At 43.0% G+C, this 24,894-nt stretch overlaps 1 protein-coding gene and 1 long non-coding RNA gene across 2 annotated transcripts in view; one reads left to right on the top strand and one right to left on the bottom strand.

The window, feature by feature from the left end:
* Positions 1 to 24,894, top strand: part of LOC133514037 (uncharacterized) — a 35,713-nt gene that overhangs the window by 3,490 nt on the left and 7,329 nt on the right. Inside the window, exons 3-5 of the long non-coding RNA XR_009798708.1 lie at positions 9,259 to 9,375; positions 13,184 to 13,280; positions 13,377 to 13,484. This is a non-coding gene — a long non-coding RNA (uncharacterized LOC133514037). The remainder of the gene's footprint in view (positions 1 to 9,258; positions 9,376 to 13,183; positions 13,281 to 13,376; positions 13,485 to 24,894) is intronic.
* Positions 51 to 23,705, bottom strand: LOC133514034 (uncharacterized). The gene is made up of 2 exons (XM_061845265.1): positions 19,128 to 23,705; positions 51 to 161 (listed from the first exon to the last, which is right to left on the bottom strand). Exon 1 carries the CDS (start codon positions 23,321 to 23,323, stop codon positions 22,490 to 22,492), a length of 834 nt encoding a protein of 277 aa, XP_061701249.1. The 5' UTR covers positions 23,324 to 23,705; the 3' UTR covers positions 51 to 161; positions 19,128 to 22,489.

Genomic DNA, 24,894 nt, shown 5'->3' with positions numbered 1-24,894 from the left:
TTCATTTAGAACCAATTGAAAGCAAATACAATGCTACCATAAATGTATTACCTGTGAGGTAGGTAGGAAAGTTCATTGGGGATGCCTCCTATACAGGAAGCTGTTCTGGAAGGGCGAATCCTGTGACTGTTCCACAGTCTCACGCACTCATTTAAGTCCTTCTGAATAACATAATGAAAACATCTCAATAGACACTGATGCTCATGACTCCTGTTGAAGTATCCAGCCTCTTGAAGGTCTGCAAACAGCTCCATCCAGAAATGACACCTAAAGATTCTAAAAAGGTATTAGTACGCATACGATAAACAAATGAGTGAAGAATCAACTCAAAACTTACTCATCAATACATTACTTCAGGAAGCCCACTTACCTTCCCTTTCTGAATGTAGACCACCACGACTCAATCTGCTGATTGGTTGTTGATGATCCTTACATGTGACTGGACGCTCCAGAAAGGTAATCAGTGTGGTGGTCGTAGTCTTTTTTTGCAATTACAGAGGTCAAACATTCCCCGTAGTTGTTCACCAGGTTTGCACACACTGCAGGAGGGATTTTGGCCCACTCCTCCACATAGATCTTCTCTAGATCAGAAAGGTTTCTGGGCTGTCGGTGAGAAACACGGAGTTTCAGCTCCCTCCAAAGATTTTCTATTGGGTTTAGGTCTGGAGACTGGCTAGCTAACCCACGTCAGAACTTTGATATGCTACTTACGGAGCCACTCCTTGGTTTTCCTGGCTGTGTGTTTCAGGTCATTGTCATGTTGAAAGACCCAGCCATGACCCATCTTCAATGCTCTGACTGAGGGAAAGAGGTTGTTCCCAAAATCTCACAATACATGGCCGCGGTCATCCTCTCCTTAATACAGTGGAGTCATCCTGTCTCATGTGCAGAAAAACACCCCCAAAGCATGATGCAACCACCCCCATGTTTCACAGTAGGGATGGTGTTCTTGGGATGGAACTCATCATTCGTCTTCCTCCAAACATGGTTAGTGGAATTATGACCAAAAAGTTCCATTTTGGTCTCATCTGAGCACAAAACCTTTTCCCATGACTCCTCTGTATCATCCTAATGGTCAGTGGCAAAACTAAGACGGGCCTTGACATGTGCTGGTTTAACCAGGGGAACCTTCCGTGCCATGCATGATTTCAAACCATGATGTTTTGGTGTATTACCAACAGTCACCTTGGAAACGGTGGTCCCAGCTCTTTTCAGGTCACTGACCAAGTCCTGTCGTGTAGTCCCAGACTCATTCCTCGCCTTTCTAAGGATCATTGAGACCCCGTGAGGTGATATCTTGCATTGGGCTCCACTCCGATTGGGAATGACCGTCGTGTTTAGCTCCTTCCATTTTCAAATGATTGCTCCAACAGTGGACATTTTTTCACCAAACTGCTTGGCAATTTCTCCGTAGCCCTAACCAGGCATGTGGAGTTTTACAATTTTGTCTCTGGTGTCTTTGGACAGCTCTTTGGTCTTGGCCATGTTACAAGTTTGAGACTTACTGATTGTATGGGGTGGACAGGTGTCTTTATGCAGTTAACGACCTCACACAGGTGCATGTGATTCAGGATAATACATTGAGTGGTGGTGGAATTTTAAAGGCGGACTAACAGGTCTTTGAGGGTCAAAATTCCAGCTGATAGATAGGTGTTCAAATACTTTTTTGCAGCTGTATCACACAAATAAATCGTTAAAAAAAATTCATAGATTGTGATTTCTGGATTTTTCTTTTTAGATTATCTCTCTCACAGTGGACATGCACCAACGATGAAAATTTGAGACCCCTCCATGACTTCTAAGTGACTTGCAATATAGCAGCGTGTTGAAATATTTATTTTCTTCACTGTACGTTATGTTTAGCTTTTTTGCTGTCAATATGATTAATTCATGCTGCGCTTTTGGCTGTCGAAAACCGTGCAGGTGGTCACAAAGAAGTTTTCACCGGTAACTGTGTTTCACTTTAACCTTCATTAGGCCGTAGGCTTGAACATGAAACCTAGTTAACATTACTCAACCTGAAATTTATGAATGACTACTTTTTATCATTAGGCCCAGCTTTATTTTTAGCCCCATTGTAACTACAAACAGTTATTGGATAAGGATAAGGTGAATAGATTGATGTATGCAACATTGCTACAGAAATTATATCTTGAGAACATTTTATATTACTCCGCAATACCATCGGATAAGGATCGTCGGCAATTATGGGTGCGTGTCATCAACCACATTGATGCAGTGACGAAGAAGCAATGGGTGCCATCAAGATATGATGTTGTTTGTTCTGAACACTTCAGAGAAAAAGACTTCTATCTCTCCAAGCACAGCCATTTGAAGATGCTCAAGAAGCGATGCCATTTTTTTTTCTTGTAACAATACAAGTATGTATGTAACTTGTCTCTTATTGTGTATATCTGTAATCAATAGAAAAATGTGTCCTGTTGCTACTGCTCATTTATATGATGTAATATTACATGTGTTGCATAACTGTAATCGTTTATGGTTGTAAATATGTAGTGGATATGTATGTGTCAATGTATCTTCTAAACCTTCCTGGGCATGCTGCAAATGTTAAGGTTATATTCATGTCTCTAGGGATCCAAAATATTCCAAATATCAAGATGTATCGCATCGTTTTCCAGAACGTGTGTATGTTTACCATAATTTTTGCCCTGACTGGAAGCCAGAGCCTGTTGACCATGGCGGAACCATTGTTGAGTTGCACCAGTGCGTAGTCTAGTTTTTATTCTACGTCATTGACACTATCACTATCCTCTCTCTTCCTGTCCAGCAACGCTCAATCATACGTCACCTTTCTGTGTCTGTCACTTGTCATTTTTTCCAGTTGTCTATTTTCTGAACTGTAGCATAGTTTAGCTTTCCCGCAATGGACGTAGTGCATGTCTTGCCAAGACAGGCTGTGGGATTTCCAAAAATAGATTTCCAGGTGTCCATTATTGAAATAGGCCACTCCTTTTCCGGGTAGGCCGTTTTTGTTTTTGTGTTTTGTGAAATGTGGAAGTGGTGCCTGTTTTGGTTTTGTGTTTTCTGTTTGGTTGGGGTGTCCTGTCTCGTTGTGGTGTCTTATGAAATATTACAATGTTTTGTCTTTTATTTCGTGTATTGTGAAATGTAGTGTACTTGACGTCGGACACTCCTGGTGACAACTTCAGTGGACTAAAAATCGTCATCTGTGCAATCTTAGTACCCAAATTGGAGCCGTATCCTTCATGTTGAAGCTGCTCGGCCTAAGTTAGCCTAGCCTAGATCGCTAACAACAAAACACATCTGTATTCTAACATTTAACTCAGCTGAACCGCCAAAACCTAGATTTCGTTTACAATGAGGACCGTGAGTACTTAGTAGGAAGTTGGGCAAGAAGAAACATCATCTTAAACTTCCTTATAGGCCCAGACCACCTTAGCTTAGCTGGCTAACAACGAGACGTGTTTGTGATCAAACCGTGCTGTTTAAGAATCTTTGAATGTAACTTCATAACTTGTACAACGAGGGCCATGAGGGCTTATAGGAAATTTAACAAGTCTTATCTTAGTACATCTTAGTACCCAAACTGGTGCCATATCGTTCGCGTTGAAGCTGTTCGGCCCAAGTTAGCCTAGCGTGCTAACAACATTACCGACGTAGAGTATACAACAAGGACCAAACATCGAACGTGGACTCAACCTTCAACTACTAGAATGAGGGCCATTGTGGTTTGAATTGCTTCCATCCACATATCCTTTAAATTGCCATATCCTTTACATTTTCACACAGGTAGTATGTGATATGTATACCTTATGTGCTGACTGTGTTTATTTGATTGCTTTTATCTGACTAACTTGAACGTAAATTAGGTACTATGTGAATTGTGTATCTTATGTGCTGACTTTGTTGATCTGATTGCTTGTTTTGACTATCTGCAGCCCAAAGAGGGGCACAATTCCTGTGCGTCCTGTAGGCTGGTCCCAAGCCCAGATAAATCCAGAGGGTTGTAGCAGGAAGGGCATCCAGGGTAAAACTGTGCCATACATATATGAGCGTTCATTAAACGAATTCCATAACGGATAGGTCGCGGTCCGGGCTAACTACACCCGCCCCCGGCATTATTAATTGCAAGGCGTGGGTAGAAATTCAGATAATGTAGGTTGAAGACAAAATAGAGGAGCAAAGCGGCTGAGTCGGCAGAAGAAGTAGAGGCATGCACAGATCCTACAACAGTGTGAAGGGACTTTGAATTTTTGGACTATGACAGGAAAAGCTCAAGAGTTAGTTGACATGATGATTAGGAGAAAGGTTGATGTATTGTGTGTCCAAGAGAGCAAGTGGAAAGGAAGTAAGGCTAGAAGCTTAGGAGAAGGCTTTAAATTATTTGACCATGGAGTAGATGGGAATAGTTTGAAATTTGAAATTGAAGGTATTTTTTATCATGTGATTAGCAGCTATGCCCCACAGGTAGGATGTGACCTCAAGTTGAAAGAGAAATTCTGGAAGGAACGAGATGAAGTACTAGTAGTAGTAGTAGTAAGATAATTGTGATTGGTGCAGATTTCAATGGACATGTTGTTGAGGGTCGGATGGTGGTGGACTTCGCAAAAAGGATGGAATTGGCAGTGGTGAACACTTATTTCCAGAAAAGACAGGAACATAGAGTGACCTACAAGAGCGGAGGTAGAAGCACAAAGGTGGATTAGATTTTGTGCAGACGATGTAATCAGAAGGTTAGTGATTGTAAGGTAGTGGTGGGGGAGAGTGTAGCTCAACAGCATTGGATGGCAGTGTGTGTGTGTGCAGTGAGAGTACTTGGGGTGCCTTCTGGTAGGAAAGGGGAGAAGGAGGCAGGGTGGTGGGACCCTAAAATACAGGAAGTCATCCAAGGAAAGAGATGAGTGAAAAAGAAGTAGGACATGGAGAGGACTGAGGAAAGGAGGAAGGAATACATTGAGATGCGATGCAGGGCAAAGGTAAAGGTTGCGAAGGCTAAACAACTGGCATATGACGACATGTATACCAGGTTGGATACAAAAGAAGGAGAAAAGGATCTCTAGAGGTTGGCCAGACAGAGGGATGGAGATAGGAAGGATGTGCAGCAAAGGTGATTAAGGATTGTGATGGAAATATGTTGACTGGTGCCAGTAGTGTGTCAAGTAGATTGAAAGAGTACTTTGAGAAGTTAATGAATGAAGAAAATGGGAGAGAAGGTAGAGTAAAGAGGCAAGCGTGAATGACCAGAAAGTGGGAATGATTAGTTAGGGGGAAGTTAGAAAGGGACTGAACAGAATAAAAAATGGAAAGACAGTTGGTCCTGATGACATACCAGTGGACGTATGGAAGCAATTTAGAGAGGTGGCTGTGGAGTTTTTGAACAACTTATTCAAAACAATACTAGCAGGAGAGAAGATGCCAGAAGAATGGTGGAAAAGTGTGCTTGTCCCCATTTTTAAGAACAAAGGCAATGTTCAGAGCTGTGGAAACTATAGAGGAAATAAGATGATGAGCCACACAATGAAGTTATGGGAAAGAGTACTGGAGGCTAGACTCAGGACAGAAGTATCTGCGAGCAACAGTATGGTTTCATGCCTCGAACGAGTACCACAGATATGTTATTTGCCTTGAGGATGCTCGTGGAAAAGTACAGAGAAAGTCAGAAGGGGCTACATTGTATCTTTGTAGACCTAGAGAAAGCCTATGACCAACAGAGGAACTGTGGTAGTGCATGTGCAGTCTAGTGTGGCAGAGAAATATGTTAGAATCGTCCAGGATATGTATGAGGGCAGCAGAACAGTGGTGAGATGTGCCATAAGTGTGTCAGAAGAATTTAAGGTGGAGGTGGGACTGCATCAGCGATCCGCCCTGAATCCCTTCCTGTTTGTGGGAGGAATGGATAGGCTGAGAGATAAGGTTAGACTGGAATCCCCTTGGACTATGATGTTCGCAGATGATATTGTGATCTGCAGTGAAAGCAGGGAGCAGGTGGAGTAACAATTAGAAAGATGGAGGCACACACTGGAAAGGAGAGGAATGAAGATGAGTCAAAATAAAACAGAATATATGGGCATGAAAGTGACAGGCGGAGGAGGAAGGGTGAAGCTCCAAGGAGAAGAGATAGGGAGCGTGGATGACTTCAAATACTTGGGGTCAACAATACAGAGCAATGAAGAGTGTGGTAAGGAAGTGAAGAAACTGATCCAAGCGGGGTGGAACTGGCTGGCGGAAGGTGTCTGGGGTTCTATGTGACAGAAAAGTTTCCGCTAGGATGAAGGGAAAAGTTTAAAAAACAGTCGTGAGGCCAGCCAGAGTATACAAATTTGAGACGGTGGCACTGAAGAAACAACAGGAAGCAGAACTGCAGGTAGCAGTATTGAAGATGCTGAGGTTCTCGCGTGGAGTGAACAGGTTGGCTAGGATTAGAAATGAGCTCATTAGAGGAACAGCTAAAGTTGGATGTTTTGGAGACAAGGTTAGAGAGAGAAAGCCTTAGATGGTTTGGACATGTCCAGAGGCAAGAAAGTGAGTATATTGATAGAAGGCTGCTGAGGATGGAGCTGCCAGGCAAAAGAGCGAGAGGAAAACCAAAGAAACGGTTAATGGATTTTGTGAGGGAAGACATGAGGACAGTGGATGTTCGAGAGGAAGATGGACGAGATAGGCTTAGATGGAAAAAGATTACACATTGTGGCGACCCCTAACGGGACAAGCCGAAAGGAAAAGAAGAAGAAGTGAAATGTTTAACTGTTTTGTCTTTTGTCTTTTTTTTGGGGGGGGGGTCTTTAAATGTTAAAGTTCACAATTTGTTTTATTTTTTCGCGCTACCAGGCAAATGTAGTAAACAGATATACAGTGGCGGAGCCCTGCAGATGTTGACTGAGCTGCGCTGGTGTAGCGCTCCTCTGCGGAAGGAGCAAAGTGAAGAGAAATGAATTCACAACGCGGTGTTTGGGGCGGACCACATAATTGGTCTCTCTCATAACGTAACAAAAGATCCGCGTATGAAATGTGTCGATGTGCGCGTCGCCCTGCCAACAATGTCTCACTCAGCCTCGTCTCGATAGTGTTCATCGTGTAGTGCGGTGGCTGTGAACAACTATCTAAAAGCAGCACGCCTCGGCTCCATTATATGCCACCACTGCGCTGAAAATCAGCCACACCGGTTGAGGCACTGCGTTCGGCGGTCACAGCTTCTGCGAAGGCTGCACGTCAGGCTTTGCGATGGGGGCGGCTCTGAAGAACCCAGCCGAGAATGCGTCACTCAGTTGCCTGCGCGGATAAAGTGTGAACACCCCCAAAGCAGCACCGCTCGGCTCTGTCATAAGCCACACCGGCCGGCTGCTCATGAGCCGCGATGACTCATCTCCGCTGCAGAAGTGGATCGGACGGGGATGCGGTTTGGCCGTGATCACATATCATTTGAACATGGCTCGAAACAATAGTGTAATGTTGCCCTGAGGGCTGGAAACAGTATAATTTTGCCCCAGTAACTTCACTCGGTTGTGTGGTGTTATCCTTTTCGAAAAGAGCTTCGGTGTCAGAAGGGGCGTCGGTAAAATCCGAATATCTCTGTTATTCGGCTTCTATAGTAGCAGGCACTGCGCATTTTCAACGGGGGAAGTGACGATGACGTCAATGACAGAGGACGCGACTAATATGGCGACCACTTGGATGTCGAGGGACACTGAATTGCGCAACTTTGCGCATGGATGACGCACGATCCGCTCACATTTATTTTTTTGTATAGAGAATGAAGTGAATAGTGTTATGTATTTTTCATTACAATATCTATTTTAGAATGATTATAGGGATGACAGACCCACTTCAACGTCCTTGGTCCTGCTGCTCTCTCTGACTGACTTCCCGCCTTACGACCTTGGAATGAATAAAGACCTTCCTTCCTGCTTACCAAATAGTGCATCTGGGTCCACACTACTGGTTATGGCAAAAAGTTACACTGAAATACAACTATTGAAAATGTGATCACTGCACAATTCAAATTCAAATTCTGTTTTCTGTGGCATTTCAAATTCAAATACTGGTGGCACATATTCACTTCCATAAACCTGCACGGTTTTGAGAACCAACAGCACAACAAGAATTAACCATATTGACACCAAAAACGCTCAACCTAACATATTCCAACAAAATTTTATGTAGTTATGTTTCATAATGTACAATTATAAGGATGTCAAGGGATGTCAACTCTCAAGTGAAATAGTACCCAAAGAATTTTTTTTCCCCTGACCGGAGGTTCAAGATGAATTACCACAAGAAAGGGACATGTGCACGGTCTAGTTTTTATTGTACGACATTGTGTACACCACAATGGAAGAGCCCCACACACACCCACCCACCTCACCCAAAAACAGAAGCTAGGAAAACAAAGACTTTTTGAAGTTCCCATTATTTAAAATAAACATTTTGTGTGATCTATCTGATTCTATACTTGGGTATTCACTGTTTAATGTGTATTTGTTTACTATCTATTGTTCCAAGCAACCCTTGGGAGATTAACCGGTTTAGAAAATGGATGGATGTTCCAAGTAATCATTTTAGTCCCAATGACCTAGCTATCGTTTTACCAATGTTTGTGCACACATCCTGATTGTTTGTCTCTCCCTCCTAGTAGTCTACTTAACATATGATTAAATTGAGTTAACTACTTTTTGTTTACATTCTTAAAATGGAAACATTGGTATTGTTTGTGCTAAAAGTGTATCCATTTATATTTTTATCCTGTTCAGAGTAATGGGGGAAACAGCTATTATCTACTATTATTACTACTATTATCTGCTGCTGACTCCCCAACCAAAGAAGAAGGTCGCACGCTGGAGTTTGGATAGGTTGCCTCTTACGAAATCACAGGAACTACTTAAACAGTCCAACAGTCACACATGCATACACTGGAAGCTGAGGTTGATAGCTCTACACTCTTAATTTATCTTTCCATTATTTACATTCTATTTATGTCTTTTTTACTTTGGGGTTCCTGGAAGAAAAATACTGTTGTGAAGACAGTATAGAAGTTTTGTTCTTCAATGTTTGTAAGAAAACATCCATCCATCCATTTTCTTAGTGGCTTATCCTCACAAGGGTTGCGGGGAGTGCTGGACCCTATTCCAGCTGTCAACGGGCAGGAGGTGGGGTACACCCTGAAATGGTTGTGAGCCAATCGCAGCACACATCGAGACAAACAGCTGCACTCACAATCACACCTAGGGGCAATTTAGAGTGTCCAAGTCATGTTGCATGTTTTTTGGGATGTCGAAGGAAACCGAAGTGCCCGGAGAAAACCCACACAGGCACGGGGAGACTATGTAAACTCCACATGAATGGGTCCGGAATTGAAACCGGGACCTCGGAACTGTGAGGCCAACAGTTTCCCAGGTTAGTCACCATGCCGCCTGTAAGAAAACATTTATTGGCAAATGACATGTACTTTTAAAGACTCATCAGGGGGACTTGCTGAATCAGTCCCAGTGTCTTCTTTACACAAGTGACATCTATTGCTATTTGAACATACATCATAATGTAAATTGATTTAAAAAATTTCTGTTGCTATGTGCCATCTAAAGTTTTGGATGAAAATTTGTCCTATTTTACATAAGATTACAGTAAAAAATATAGGACAATTAATTACAAGTTTGTTTAGTTTTTTTTGTCTTCCTCCAAGTTATGGGTGGCAAAGATGAAAAAAAATTAAAAAAATTTCAATGAAAAATGAAAAATGAAAAAAAAATTTGAGTCCAATTATAGCAATAAAACAAAGTATTACAGATAATCAATTGTCCTGATACTCATCCATCTTCTGTACTATTCTGACATATTTCTCCGCTACGCCAGACTTGCCGTGCCACAGTTTATCTCTTAGTACTCTGTCATAGACTTTGGCTACATCCACAAAGACACACTATAGATCCTTTTGATCTTTTCTGTACTTTTCCATTATCATCCTCAAGGCAAATAATGCATCTGTGGTTCTCTTTCTAGGCATGAAACCATACTTGTTGGTTATAAATACTTACTTCTGTTTTGAGTCTAGCCTCCACTACTCTTTCCCATAACTTCATTGTGTCACTCATCAACTTTATTCCTCTATCGCTTCCACAGCTCTGAACATCGCCTGTGTTCTTAATGAGAAGTCACACACTTTTCTGCCATTCTTCAGGCATCTTCTCACCCGCTAGTATTCGGTTGAACAAGTAGGTCAAAAACGACAAAAAAATTCAAAATCTTTCCGACCCTGTGTGAAAAAGTAACATTGCCCCTGAACCTAACAACAGGTTGTGCCGCCCTTGGCAGCTATAACTGAAATAAAGCTTTTATGATAAATGGTGATGAGTCTTTCGTATTGCCATGGAGGAATGTTGTCCCACTCTTCTTTGCAGAATTGTTTCAACTCTGCCATTTTGGAGGGGTTTCTAGCATGAACTGCCTATTTAAGGTCACACCATAGCATCTCAATTAAATCCGGACTTTGACTTGGCGACTCCAAAACCTTTTTTCCCCCGAGCCATTCAGAGGAGGTGTTGTTGGTGTGATTTGGATCATCGCCCTGCTGCACGATTCAAGAGCGCTTGAGTTTGAGGGCACAAATTGATGGTTCTCCTTCAGGATTTTGTGGTACACAGCAGAAATCATTGTTCCATTATTCACAGTCAGTTATCCTGGTCCTGCAACAAGGCTGCCCCAGACTGTCATACTGCCAGCACAACTCTTCATTGTTGGCATGAAGTCCTTTTTATCAAATTGTTAGGTCCAAAGCACGGACTTCTCGCTCAATGTGGACCCAGAGGCTCACGGCACCAGGATAAAATGATTGGGACAGAGGCAGAGTTATTTTTTACCAAACTGCAGTTTGGGGAGAACTCGGGGAAGAAGAACATATTCTTCAGCCCGCACGTAAGACTCTCTCCGAGCCCCTCCAAAACCACACATTTTATTGAGCTTCACACATAGGGTGGGGGAGAGCAGGTTTCACAAGACAAGTAAAGTTGTTATACAGAGACAGTTAATCTTCTCAAGGCCGGGTGTCCTCTGATTAGACACAGTTCTTCCTGTTACAAAAACCCACAAGAATGCAGCTATCATAAATTTGCAGTCACCTTGAGCTCTTAAACTTCCCATAGACAAACAGCACACACACGCATCCCTGCACAGCAACAGAGTCATTAAAAGAGATTTATGACACATGAGGTGATACATTTCACAGGCCTCTGAGAAATGTTTAAGCTTATCTTACACAAATGCATTGCCATTTTTATGCCAGATGTAATGGGCTGCACACCTTTCAAAAATTTTTATTTTTGACTTGTCAGTACACAGAATGTTTCTCCAAAAGTCTTGAGGATTATCAAGATGTTTTTTGGGGAAATGTGAGATGAGAATTTGTTGCTTTAGTATTTTTGGCCAACAACAGGGGTTTTCACCTGGGGATTCTCCTATGGATGACAATTTAGGCCAGTGTCTTCTTTATGGTAGAGTCATGAACACTGACCTTAGGCCAGCAAGGCCTGAAGTTCTTTAGATGTTCTTTTTTTTTTGGTTGGGACCTCCTGGATGAGTCGTAACCGCACTCATAGAGTAATTTTACTCAGTCGTACACTCCAGGGAAGGTTTGCCACTTTTCCCAGTTATCTCCATTTGTGGGTAATGGATGTGACAGTGATTCACTGGACCTAAAAGCCTTAAAAATGGCTTTGTGACATTTTCCAGACTGATGGATTTCAATCACTTTTTTCTCATTTCTTCTTGAATTTCTTTGGATCGTGACATAACTCATTGGTCCCTGAGATCTTGTAGCCAACTACACTTCTCTGACAGATTCTGATTAAGTGATTTCCCGAGTTATCTAGCATTGTGGGAATCAGGTTTGGCTGTACCTTGTGAAATTGAGCTTACCTTTGTCAAATTTGTGTTTAGTCACGGTGACTTTAACAACAGGAGGCAATTGCTTTTTTCACAAAGCGTCTGAAAAATTTTTATTTTTTTCTGTGCCTTAATAAATTGTCATTTGAAAATTCCATTTTGTATTTCATTGGGTTGTTTCTGAGTGACATTAAAATTGGTTTGATGATTTGATTTGTGTGACAGATAGGCAAAAAAAAAAAAAAACAGAAATCTGGTTCAGGGCAAATACATTTTCATGGCACTGTAGCACACTACTGGCACGAGTCAACACATTTCAAATTCTAAACTATGTAAAATACGTAAATACGTAAAAAATACGTAACATGTATGGAGTAGCACCACGACTAATCTGGTGTTCTGATTGTCAGGTATCTTGTCCAATGAAACTTTAAGTGACTTTCAAAGAGGAGAGAGTAGAGAAAAGACTGAAGACAAGAAAAAAAACACTGGTCGCCATAAGATTAAATGCATTTTAACTGCTATAACACCTTTGAGACATTCTAGTGATAGCTTACATAATATCAGAAAGCTATATTTACAGCAACTGTTCTTCTGTTAAGCCACAGAAGCATCGCAGACTGCTATCAAAAAGAAAGCTCCATTGAAAAGAAAATTACATTCTACCTAAGTTACGCATCCATCGCAAAAGGTGATACACAAGAGCCACACCCGGTATGTTATTTGGGGATGAACAGCTAAGTAATGATGTAGTGAAACACTCGAAACTTCTTCACCACATTCGGACAAAGCACCCTGAGTTAAAAGACAAGCCCTTGCAATTTTTAGAAAGAAAAAAAATGTCAACCTGAAGGACAACAGCAGTTATGAAGGATCACCACTTCAACAAACATGTCTGCCCTGAAAACATCATTCTTAATTGCAGAGCGCATTGGTAAAGCTAAGAAGCCCTTTACAATTGGGAAGAACTGATTCTGTCTGCTACCAAGGACATTTGCTGTGAACTTTTTTGAGAGAACAAGGTGAAAAAGGTAGCAAATCTCGCCCTTTCAGGTACGACCATAACAAGAAGCTGTGAGAGAGGATAAATAGTTCACAATTGAGGTGGACGACTCGACTGATGTTGATAACAAGTCAATTTTGCTCATTTTTGTGTAATATATCTTCCAAGACGATGTCCATGAGAATTTATTATTTATTTAGGTGTTAATTTTGCCAACCAACACCACAGCTGCAGAAATATTTAAGCCCTTAAATGATTACATACTGGAAAGACTTAACCGATTTGATTGATTTTGTTCATAACTTTTATGGACGGAATTTCTAGGCGCAGCCGAGGAGTAGAGGGTGTCCATTTTGGTGGCCTCAGCATTGCATCTCTGCTTTTATGAGATGAGGTGGTTCTGCCGATACCTGTCATTCAGGTGACTACTAATAGCTCATCAACTCTGGAGTAAGAATATTACTCAATGAAAATTGATGATATTGCCAGTGTAATGATCTAGAAATTATTTTCACAGAAGTTATTTTTACAGAAGAAAATAATGCAGCCTTCTGAGCAGTATCCTATATTCTGTCACCAAAAGACAAGCTGTGGTTTATGGAACGATTCATCAATACTTACAAAGGTAAAGCATGTCAGCTCCATTCAGGTGCAGCATATTTCTCAGTACTATTCATTTCCAGTTCCATTTTCACAATAAATATTTACTGGAGGCTACATGTGAGACAGATAATACGTGTAAAAATGCTATTAAGCTGCTGTTTTTTTGTAAAATCCAGCTCACTCGGGTATAAACCTGGCTTCTATCAGGTTTACAGTTTAAGTTGTCTATATTTATTTCAATAGCAAAATGCCAGTTTTTCTCTGTATAAATTACAAATGCCTGTCTTTTGCTTTCCTGAATACCATACTTACCGTAATTTCTCAAAAATAATGCACAAATTTTTCCAAAAATATTTCCAAAAAGTCAATAGGGCATTATATTTAGGTATGGATAATATCTCTCTCTCTCTCTCTCTCTCTTCTCTCTCTCTCTCTCTATCTCTCTCTCTCTCTCTCTCTATCTCTCTCTCTCTCTCTCTCTCTCTCTCTCTCTTCTCTCTCTCTCTTCTCTCTCTCTCTCTCTCTCTCTCTCTCTCTCTCTATATATATATATATATTACAGTAATGTGCGACACCAACCTGAATTCTGACCTCGTGGTGGGGGCTAAGCTTTGCATTTTGCGATCGTTAGGATAGCATATTTGTTGCTACTACACCAAACATCAGAAATGACTGCCCCTGAGTTTTTTTTTTTAACTGAAACGAAGACAAAAGTCGACTACAAGGGCTAGTTTTGCAGCCACTTTTAAAAGAAATGTGTCATCACTCCAGCTGATGACCCGGCCAAACCAGAAGTAAACAGCGTGAACTGAAACTACGTACTACGAGCGTACAATGATTTAAAAAACGGGATAGCGCACTCAATTGAAATGCTTGCTTTTTTTTTCAAGTGCCGATTACGCTCATTTCTACGAAGTTTGAGCTTTTGGTTTGATCGCGACCTGACGCTATGAAGAGGGTGCAAGAGGCTGCAATGTTAGCACGGTGGACCTTCCCCTAAAAGCGCGGGAGATAATGAGAAATAAAAACAACCAAGACTCTTACGATACAAAAAATGTTTCCTCACAAACGCCATGGATGATCCCTGATGCACTCCCACCTCCAATATTATAACATATTACTCCAGCACACCAGTCTTATGCATGGAGGACCACAGTTCCTCTTTTGGTACTCTGTCATATGGTTTCTAGAATCAGACACAATGTAGCTCCTCTGACCTTCTCTGTACTTTTCCACTAGCATCCTCATAGCTAATAATGCATCTGTGGTACTCTTTCGTGGCATGAAACCATACTGTTGCTTGCAGATACTTCTGTCTTGAATTGAGCCTCCCCGACTCTTTCCCATAACTTAATTGTGCGGCTCATCAACTTTATTCCTCTGTAGTTCCCACAGCTCTGGAAATTGCCATTGTTCTTAAAAATGGGAACTACCACACTTTTGCTCAATTCTTCAGGCATCTTCTCGCCCACTAGTGTTCAGTTGAATATGTTTGTAAAAAACTCCACAACCACCTCTCGAAATTGCCTCCATACCTCCGCAAGTATGTCATGAGGACCAACTGCCTTTCCATTTTTCATCCTCATCAGTGCCTTTCTAACTTCACCCATACTAATCATTGCCACTTCATGGTCCTTCACGCTTCAGAATCAGCTTTTTTGGCAAAGTGTGTGAAAACAAGGAATTTTTCTCCGGCAGTCGGTGCTGCCCTTGTACAACATTCAGCATTCATTCAAAGAACAAGAACAAGTAACAAGAACCAAGAAGAGACATTTCTGTGTATAGGAACTATTCCTTATAAGATTCACAGATGTGGAAGTCTTCTACATTTAGAACAGGTAAGAGATAAGAGTGTGTGTCAACGTCCCATATTGTCTTCAGCTCATACAGAGTGCCTTTACCCATTTGCGGTTCCTGTTATAGACCAGTGCAATGACAATTGTGGAAAGAGAGCAGTTTAAAGTGATGGATCGTGCGATAGAAATATAATATTAATATTAATAATTAATATAATATATATATATATTACTCATACTAATTACACCAGCAGGATGTGAGTGTCCCAACAATGGCACAAGGCAGAAAATAGTAGGTTTGCTGATCAAGAATTTAATGACTTAACTGCCAGAGGGAAAAAAACTGTTCGAATGCCTGCTAGTTTTGACTTGCATTGATTTGTAGTGCTTTCCCAATGGAAGGAGCTGGAAGAGCTAGTGGCCAGAATGTGGAGAGTCCGAAAGGATCCTGCCCACTTTGGACCAAGTTCGAGTTGCGTGCAAGTCTTCAACTGTGGGGAGAGGGGTGCCGACAATCCATTCAGCTGTTTTGATTGGCCGTTGCAGTCAAAGTTGGCGACCCCAAACCAGACTGTGATGGAGGTACACAGTACTGATTGGATGACTGCTGTGTAGAACTGTCTCATCAGCTCTTGTGACAGGCCATGCTTCATCAGAAGCCGCAAGAAATACATCCTTTGCTGGGGATAGAGTTGATGTTCGTCTCCCACTTTAGGTCCTCTGAGAATGTAATTTCCATGTACTTGAAGGTCTTGAGGGTTGACACAAGAGTGTTGTACAGGGTCAGGGGCAGCTGTGGGGAAGGATGCCTCCTGAAGTCCGCAATCATCTCTCGAGTCTTTAGAGCGTTCAATGCCAGGTTGTGTTGACCACACCAAAGTTCCAGTCTTGCCACTTCCTGTCGATTGGCAGACTCGTCACCGTCTTTGATGAGGCCAAGGGCCGTGGTGTCATCTGCGAACTTTAGTAGTTTGACAGTTGGATGCCACGAGGTGCGGTCATTTGTGTAGAGCGAGAACAGCAGAGTGTTAGGGATAGTGCACGTGGATGGGGTGGTGTGTCCCACCCTCTGTGTCCTGCCCGTCAGGAAATTGTTGATCCACCGGAACATGGCAGGTGAGACGCTGAGCTGCAGAAGTTTGGAGGAGAGGAGTTCAGGGATGATGGTGTTAAACGCAGAGCTGAAATCCATGAACAGGATCCTGGCATAGGTACCCTCGCTGTCAAGATGTTCAAGGATGAAGTGCAGACCCGTGTTGACAGCATCATCTGGAGACCTGTTAGCTCGATAGGCAAACTGTAGTGCTTCCAGCTGGGGACCTGTGATGCTCTTGAGGTGGTCCAGTACAAGGCGTTCAAAGAACCTCATGACCATAGATGTCAAGGAAACAGGCCTGTCATCATTAAGAAGTTTTAGAATACCTTTTAAAGTTCTGCCACTGGTCTATAAATCACTAAATAGTTTAGGTCCTGAATACATGAAAGAAATGCTAATGGAATAGAAACCCAGTGGGCCTCTGAGATCGACTGACTCAGGTCTAATAAGAGTGCAGAGTCAAAAGCAAACATGGTGAAGCAGCATGTAGCTATTATTCTGCCCAAAAAAAAAAATAATAAATTGCCAACCGAGGTGACGTCAATCCCAAATCTGAGTGTTTTTAAATCCAGATTGAAAACTCTATTTTTCTCTTGCTTTTTAGAGTACTTCCACTTTTCAGTGATATTTCTTGCACTAATTAATTAATTCAGTTCTCACAGCACCATAGCGAAAGAGCAGAGGGCAGCAGAGGAGAACAGCAGAAGTTATCACCTTTGTGAGGAAATCATAAAACTGTGGCATCAGGGTCCGGAGCTTTATGACCTGTGAGATTAGGGTTCAAAGGGCATAGGTTTGAAGACGGTCAAAAGGCTTTACGTCTGTGTGCTCGTGTGATTTAATGTTTATCAGCAAGAAACCATTTGTCTGTGTTGATTGTGTGAGGAGGATAAGCGGTGTCGAAAATGGAAGGATGGCTCATTAATGTCCCTTTCAAGCTATTTTAGAAACCATTCGTCTTTGCCTCTCACACAAATCTGATAAGCGCCAGCATAACAAAACCCTTAGTGAGGATAACTGGTATGGAGAATGGATGGAAAATTTCCAAGTACTATTTTCAAATATATTATTATTGTTTGTGGTTGGCTAGCTAGCACATTCACCTCACAATTTTGAAGACTCGGGTTCAAAATCTGTCTCGCTTGTGTGGAGGGTACATGTTCTCTCTGTGCCGATGTGGGTTCTTTCCGGATAGTCCGGTTTCTTCCCCCATCCCCAAAAATGCACAGTGGGTTAATTGAAGACTCAAAATTGCCTCTTGGTATGACTGTGAGTGCAAATGGTTGTTTGTTTTATACGTCCCCTGCGATTGGCTGGTAACCAGTTCAGGGTGTTAACCCCCCCCATCCTGCCCGCAGTTAACTGGAATAGGCTCAAGCATACCTGTGACCCTTGGGAGGATAAGCAGTGTATAAAATGGATGGATCAATAATATCACTTTCAAGCTATTTTAGCAACCATTCTATCTCGGAAGTAGCCTGTTAATCAATGAGGATAAGCAAATGTGTGCATCATAGGTCTCAGACTTAAGGCCTGGGGGGCCAGAACACCGCATGGTTTTTTTGTGGCCCACGAAGTGTGTCAACTTCCATGATTTTTGTTAAAATCTGGGTAAAATTTTCAAATTGTCATATCATAAATTAAAACATTAGGATATTGAAAGCGTTTTTTGTGTGACCAAACATCAACAATATACTATAGTTGAATAATCCATTACCCTTTATTTCTGATTTCAGAATTTGTTCTTAAATTTGATGTGTAAATATGATGAGGCGATTAAAGATTTTTATGGTTTCAGTCATGATGGCCCTCTGCGTGAAACCGTAACTATAATGTGTCCCACGAAAGAAATTAGTTTGACACTTCTGTTGTACATGGATACATCTGATAGTTCAGTGGTTCTCTATAAGTCCCCTGGTGTGATCCCAATCATCCTATGCAGGACATAACGACAACTATGCCGGAGTAATAGCAACCACAAAGTTGACCTTTTAAACATCTTGCCCTTGAATAATTATATACAGCTCCATCCATCCATTTTGTTTACCTTTTATCCTGTTTATACATTTGTATGAAATAATTGTTTTGTTATTTTTATTATTCGTTTAAATCCATTTACACCGCTGAAAATTATATTGTTGGATTAATTGGATATAAAGGTATCTCATATTTACTCTCTTGGATGTTTTAATGCTTCTTTGCTTAATGTGATGCGATGAAATAAAGAGATAGAAGCGTTTGCTATGATGTGCTTAAACAATGTTACATTGGGTGCCGTGGAAACACCAGACAGGGATGCAACAGACAACATAAAGACTGACAATCTCGAGAGGATGATGAAGACATCGCAAAGACTCACATCGTTTTTTTGTTTTTTTTTGCCACAGTTGCTTTGTTTGTCATGTTTGCTTTGTTGTGATGTGGATTGCACTAAGGAATAACCGGAGGATTTGTGGAGATGTGGGCAGAACGTGTTGGAGATTGAGAAAGAGACAGATGCCACATTCTCCTCGTGAGCAAAGGTTCCTTTTGTCTTCTTTCCTTGAGAAACTGTATTTTAAATGTCCTGGGTTGCGTGAGCCTGGCTATCACCGGATGCTATATAAGTGGACATGTTACTGACCATGTCCCTGAAGAAGCTGTCCCTAACCAACCAAAAGGCTGCCTAAACTTGACATATATAAGTATTGATGAGTCTTATGAATTGACTCCTTCACATACAATGGAAATTAAATCCATGCAAAATACTGTAAACCCAACATTGTAAACTCACCACTGTTCCATGTTTTCTCCATGTGAGGCTTTCCCGATGGTTTGCTGGAATTCCAAAGCTTTAGAAATGTCTTTTGTAACCCTTTCCAGACCCTTCTTCTTTTCCTTTCGGCTTGTCCCATTAGGGGTTGCCACAGCATGTCATTTTTTTTCCAACTAAGCCTATCTCATGCATCTTCCTCTCTAACACCGACTGTCCTCATGTCTTCTCTCACAACCTTTTCTTTGGTCTTGGTCTTGCTCATTTGCCTGGAAGCTCCATCTTCAGCACCCTTCTACCAATATACTCACTCTCTCGCTTCTGGACATCTCCAAACTATTGAAGTCTGCTCTCTCGAACCTTGTCTCCAAAACATCCAACTTTGGCTGTCCTTCTAATTAGCTCCATCCAACCTGCGCACTCCAAGCAAGAACCTCAACATCTTTCTATTTCTTCAGTTCAATTTCTGCCACCTCATTTCTGCTTCCTGTTGTCTCTTCAGTGCCACTGTCTCGAATCCATACATCATGGCCGGCGTCACCACTGTTTTATAAACTTTGCCCTTCATCCTAGCAGAGACTTTCTGTCACATAACACACCAGACACCTTCCACCAGCTGTTCCAACCTGCTTGGACCCGTTTCTTCACTTCCTTACCACGCTCACCATTGCTTTGGATTGTTGACCCCAAGTATTTGAATTTGTCCAACCTCGCTATATCTTCTCCCTGGAGCTTCACCCTTCCTCCTCCACCCCTCTCATTCACGCATATTTATTCTGTTTTACTTCAGCTAATCTTCATTCCTCTCCTTTCCAGTGCGTGCCTCCATCTTTCTAATTGTTCCTCCACCTGCCCCCTGCTTTCACTGCATATCAGGATATCACCTGCGAATATCATGGTCCAAGGGGATTCCAGTCTAACTTCATCTGTCAGCCCATCCATTACCACAGTGAAGAGGAAGGGCTCAGAGCTCATCGCTGGTGCAATCCCACCTTCACCTTAAATTCTTCTGTTATGCCTACGGCACACCTTACCACTGTTCTCATACATGTCCTGTAGTATTCTAACATATTTCTCTGCCACACCAGACTTTGCATGCAGTACTACAGTTCCTCTCTTGGTACTCTGTCATGGGCTTTTTCTAGAGCCACAAAGACACAATGTAGCTCCTTCTGGCCTTCTCTGTACTTTTCACTTAGCATTCCCAAGGGAAATCGTGCATTTGTGGTACTCTTTCTAGGCATGAAACCATACTGTTGCTCGTAGATACGTAGTTCTGTCCTGACTGGAGCCTCCACTACTCTTTCCCATAACTTAATTGTGTGGCTCATCAAATTTATTCCTCTATAGTTGCCACAGCAAGTCATCTTTGTTCTTAAAAATGGGAACTAGCACACGTTTCATCCATTCTTCAGGGATCTTCTCATCTGCTAGTATTCTGTTCATTAAGTTGGTCAGAAACTCCACAGTAACCTCTCCAAATTGCTCACAGTCACCTCTCCAAATTGCTCCCATACTTCCACCAGTATGTCATGAGGATATTTTCATTTTTCATCCTTTGTAGTGTCTTTCGACCTTCCCCATTGCTAACCATTGCCACTTCCCGCCACTTAGCTCTTCAACCTCTTCCTTCTCTCTCATTTTCTTCATTGATTTGCTTCTCAAAGTATTCTTTCCATCTATTCAACACACTACTGGCACCAGTCAACACATTTCCATCTCTGTCCTTAATCACCCTTACCTGCTCCACATCCTTCCCATCTCTATCCCTCTGTCTGCCCAACCTGTCGAGATCTTTTTCTCCTTCTTTTGTGTCCAACCTGGTGTACTTGTTGCCATAAGCCTCTTGTTTAGCCTTTGGCACCTCGACCTTTACCTTCCGTTGCATCTCAACATACCGTAATTTCTCGAGAATAATGCGTAAAATTTTCCCCAAATATTTTCAGAAAGTTAATAGAGCGCATTAAATTTAGGTATGGATGAAAAATAAAAAATACAATCACATTGTATCATTGTATACAGGTACATAAGTCGTTAAAAAAAGGTACACATATACATTTCGATATGATATTCGATGTCAGGTCTGCTGAAAAGATAAGAATGTCGTCAAGGTATACAAATACGTTTTTGTTCAGGAACTCCCGAAGCACGTCATTAATAAAATTTTGGAAGACGGCCGGGGCATTGGTCAGTCCGAAGGGCATCACCACATACTCGTAATGCCCCGTGGGAGTGTTGAAAGCCGTCTTCCATTCGTTGCCCTCCCGGATCCGCACCAGATGATATGCGCTGCACAAATCCAGCTTGGTGAAGATCCGGGCTCCTTGGAGGAGTTCAAATGCTGGAGCGATTAAGGGCAAGGGGTACTTGTTCTTGACCGTGATGTCATTGAATCCTCAGTAGTCGATGCAGGGTCGTAAAGTGGAATCCTTCTTCTTAACGAAAAAAAAACCCTGCACTGGCTGGTGAGGACAACAGGCGAATGAGTCCAGTTGCCAGAGAGTCCTCGACGTAATCCCTCATTGCCTGGTGCTCCAGTCCTGTCAAAGAGAACAGTCTCCCTCTGGGAGGTGAGATGCCTGGGAGGAGTTCAATAGCACAGTCATGAGGCCGATGCGGTGGCAGAGACACTGCTTGTCACAGTCCTCACCCCATGCCATTATCCGACCCGTGACCCAGTCAATGTGGGGGTTGTGTCTCATGAGCCACAGGCTCCCCAGGATTACTGCTGCTAGATTTAAAATGTGGAAACTAATGCGCTCTGTGTGCGTGTCCAGAAAGTCCATACGTAAGGTTTGTGTGCGGTGTGTAACCCGGCAGAGGAACTTGCCGTTGCGTAAGCAATACGAAGACGCTGTGTGGGTAAGGTCGCCGCACGCAACTCTTCGACCCCATGGGGATTTATTAGGTTAGCGTCTGAACCGGAGTCAATGAACGCGGTCACTAGGCATGAGTGAGAGTCCGTTCCAACGATGAGGTGCAAAAGTGACCGCCCTGACTCAGCGACAGTATACCGCTCACTCACCAGTGTAGAGATGCTAAGGTCGGAGCGCTTCGGTCGAACCTGGCAGTGGGCGATTAAGTGTCCAAGACGACCACAGTAGAAACAACGTCCTTCTTGTTGGTGGTGAAAACGCTTCTCCGCTGAGCTACTGAGCCCCTCCTCTTACATGGGTTCTGACGTAGTAAGCAGCGTGGGCGGCTGGGAAGCGATGGGGCTTAGCCTCTCCGTCTCCTCCTCGGTCATGCCGTCCATCTGCCCCTGCATGGCCAAGCACTGATCCACCTTGAGGGCCAGTGGGATGAGGGCGTCCAGCGAAGGCGGAAGATCCACAGCAATGACGTGGCCATGGATTCCTGGGGAAAGTCCCTGGTAGTAAGCGTCATGGAGAGCCTCCTCGTTCCACCGGCTCTGTGCGGCACGGATCCAAAATTCGATAGCGTAGTCCGACACGCAGCAACGGCCTTGGCGAATTGTCATGAGTGAGACTGCCGCCTTGCGTTCCGGAGCTGCGTACTGGAATACTTGCGTGAGCGCACAGACGAACGTCGTCCATGTTGCGAATCCACTCTGCAGTGGCCCACACCTCCGCCCTCCCCGTCATGTGGGAAATGACAAAGGCGATCCGGGAGCGGTCCGTGGGGAAAGCGGAAGCCTGCAGTTCGAAATGGGGGTTGCACTGCGCAAGGAAGGGGTTGACCTTCCCTGAGTCGCCTGAGAAACATTCCGGTCGGGAGAGCGGAGTTATGCTGGCATGGAAGCACTCCGTAACAGGCGGAACGGGTGGACTCGGAGCGACAGGCGGAGTGACCATTGTCGGCGTAGCAGCCGCGTTAGCTTGGGATGCTAGCCACGACTCCAGCCGGGCACAGATCTCATGGAGATGTTGATTCGTTACCGGGAGAGCAGCCTCCCGCTCAGCCAGGCGTATGCTCTGGAACTGTAATGATCGGCGGATGGCTTCGGAGTCGGCTGGGTCCATGTTGTTGCCAGATTGTTTTTTCACAGACGAGGCTCGAGTGCGGATCCAAATGCACGACTCCAGAGGCAAACAGGTAGTGTACAGAAAGCCTTTATTCGGTCCGTGGTCAATGATCAGCGAGTCGGTCAGGAAAAGCAGCAGTATCAGAAGAGGCAGGCTTATTAGGATGGTCAGGGAACAGGCGAGGGTCGGTAAATGGTAGGTCAGGTATACGGGAGTGCGGGAACGAGGCATGGGAATCAACGATCTGGTGGAGGACTAGTTGTCCCCCGTGTCCTATAAGTTCCGGGTGTAATCAGCCGAAAAGGGGTGCAGGTGCGTGCCGACGAATTGGCTGACCACGCCCAGCCTGGGGAGGATGCCAGGGGCATGACAAAATGTGCCTATTACCGTTGTTTCTACGTAGTTTGAGCTCACTTTGTTTTGATTGCCACCTGACGCCATAGGAAAGCTATGGCATCAGGTGGGCGAGAGGCCACGCTGCGGAACCACAACTCTTGGAATTCAAAAAATGTTTCCCCACAAACACCACAGATGGCACAGAGGATGACATGCTGTGGGGGCAAAATACGATCACTGTTCATGAATTCAGGAGGCACCAGAACTGGACCAAGTCACCAAAGGTAGTTATGATTGATTTTTTCAGATTGGAGATGAGCCAGATGTCTTGGCCAAGCATGTGTAATACAGAGGATAAACTCCACTATGCACAAATGTTTTATGCACAAATATTTAATGCAAAAAATGTTTAAGTCAAGTCAAAATAAATATTCAACATATTTATTTAAGACTGTAATGTGTGTTATCCACAGTATTAATAAAATGTTATGCCATCATTGAGCATTTATTTTAGGTGGTTGAGGGATTCTGTTCTGCCAATTACAGGGACCATGAGAAGCGTGTCCTGTGGCCTGTCCCGAGATTATATTACAGCTACATCAGCACGTCCACAATGATTATTGTTAATGATTGTTATACAGACATTTTTTTGTAAAACAATACAAGTACAAACTCAACAAAATATAAATACAGATAATTCCCAATATTTTGAGCATATTGGTAGCAGCAAATTGGTGGTGCGCATTGTACATTGGTAGAAGGGTTTTCCTGATTTTCTGGGTCAATTTTGGGGTGCGCATTATACTTCAGGACACATTATACTCGAGAGATTATGGGATTCCTTCTGCCTCTCCTCGGTCCTCTCACTGTCCCACTTCTTCTTCGCTAATCTCTTTCCTTGGATGACTTTCTGTATTTTGGGATTCCACCACCAAGTCTCCTTCTCCCCTTTCCAACCAGAAGACACACCAAGTACTCTCCTGCCTGTCTCTCTGATCACCTTGGCTGTAGTAGTCCAGTCTTCCGGAAGCTCCTCCTGTCCAAAGAGAGCCTGTCTCACTCCTTTCCGGAAGGCTGCACAGCATTTTTCCTTTCTCACCTTCCACCACCTGGTTCTCTGCTCTACTTGCATCTATCCAACCATTTTTTTAATCTTATCCTCACAAGGGTCACAGGAGTGCTGGAGCCTATCTGCTTTACTTTTGTCTCCTTAATTTTCCTACCCACCACCCGAGTCGTCCTACACACCACCACCCTGTGTTGTCGAGCTACACTGTACTCTACAACTACTTTACAGTCAGTAATCTCCTTCAGATTACATCATCTGCACAAAATATAATCCACCTGCGTGCTTCTACCTCTGATCTTGTAGGTCTCTATATGTTCCTCGCTCTTCTGGAAATAAGTGTTCACTACAGCCATCATACATACATCTCTTATATGCACAATATATAAACCTTTCTCCT

Source organism: Syngnathoides biaculeatus, chromosome 16, assembly GCF_019802595.1.
Source record: "Syngnathoides biaculeatus isolate LvHL_M chromosome 16, ASM1980259v1, whole genome shotgun sequence".
In the NCBI taxonomy this organism is placed as follows: domain Eukaryota; kingdom Metazoa; phylum Chordata; class Actinopteri; order Syngnathiformes; family Syngnathidae; genus Syngnathoides; species Syngnathoides biaculeatus.
The sequence above is the reverse complement of the archived record's forward strand: the minus strand, read 5'-3'. Positions and strand labels throughout refer to the sequence as shown.

Bases quoted from the DNA above. Each gene is read 5' to 3' on its own strand.
- LOC133514034 (XM_061845265.1), bottom strand. From the start codon at position 23,323: ATGCCTCGTTCCCGCACTCCCGTATACCTGACCTACCATTTACCGACC.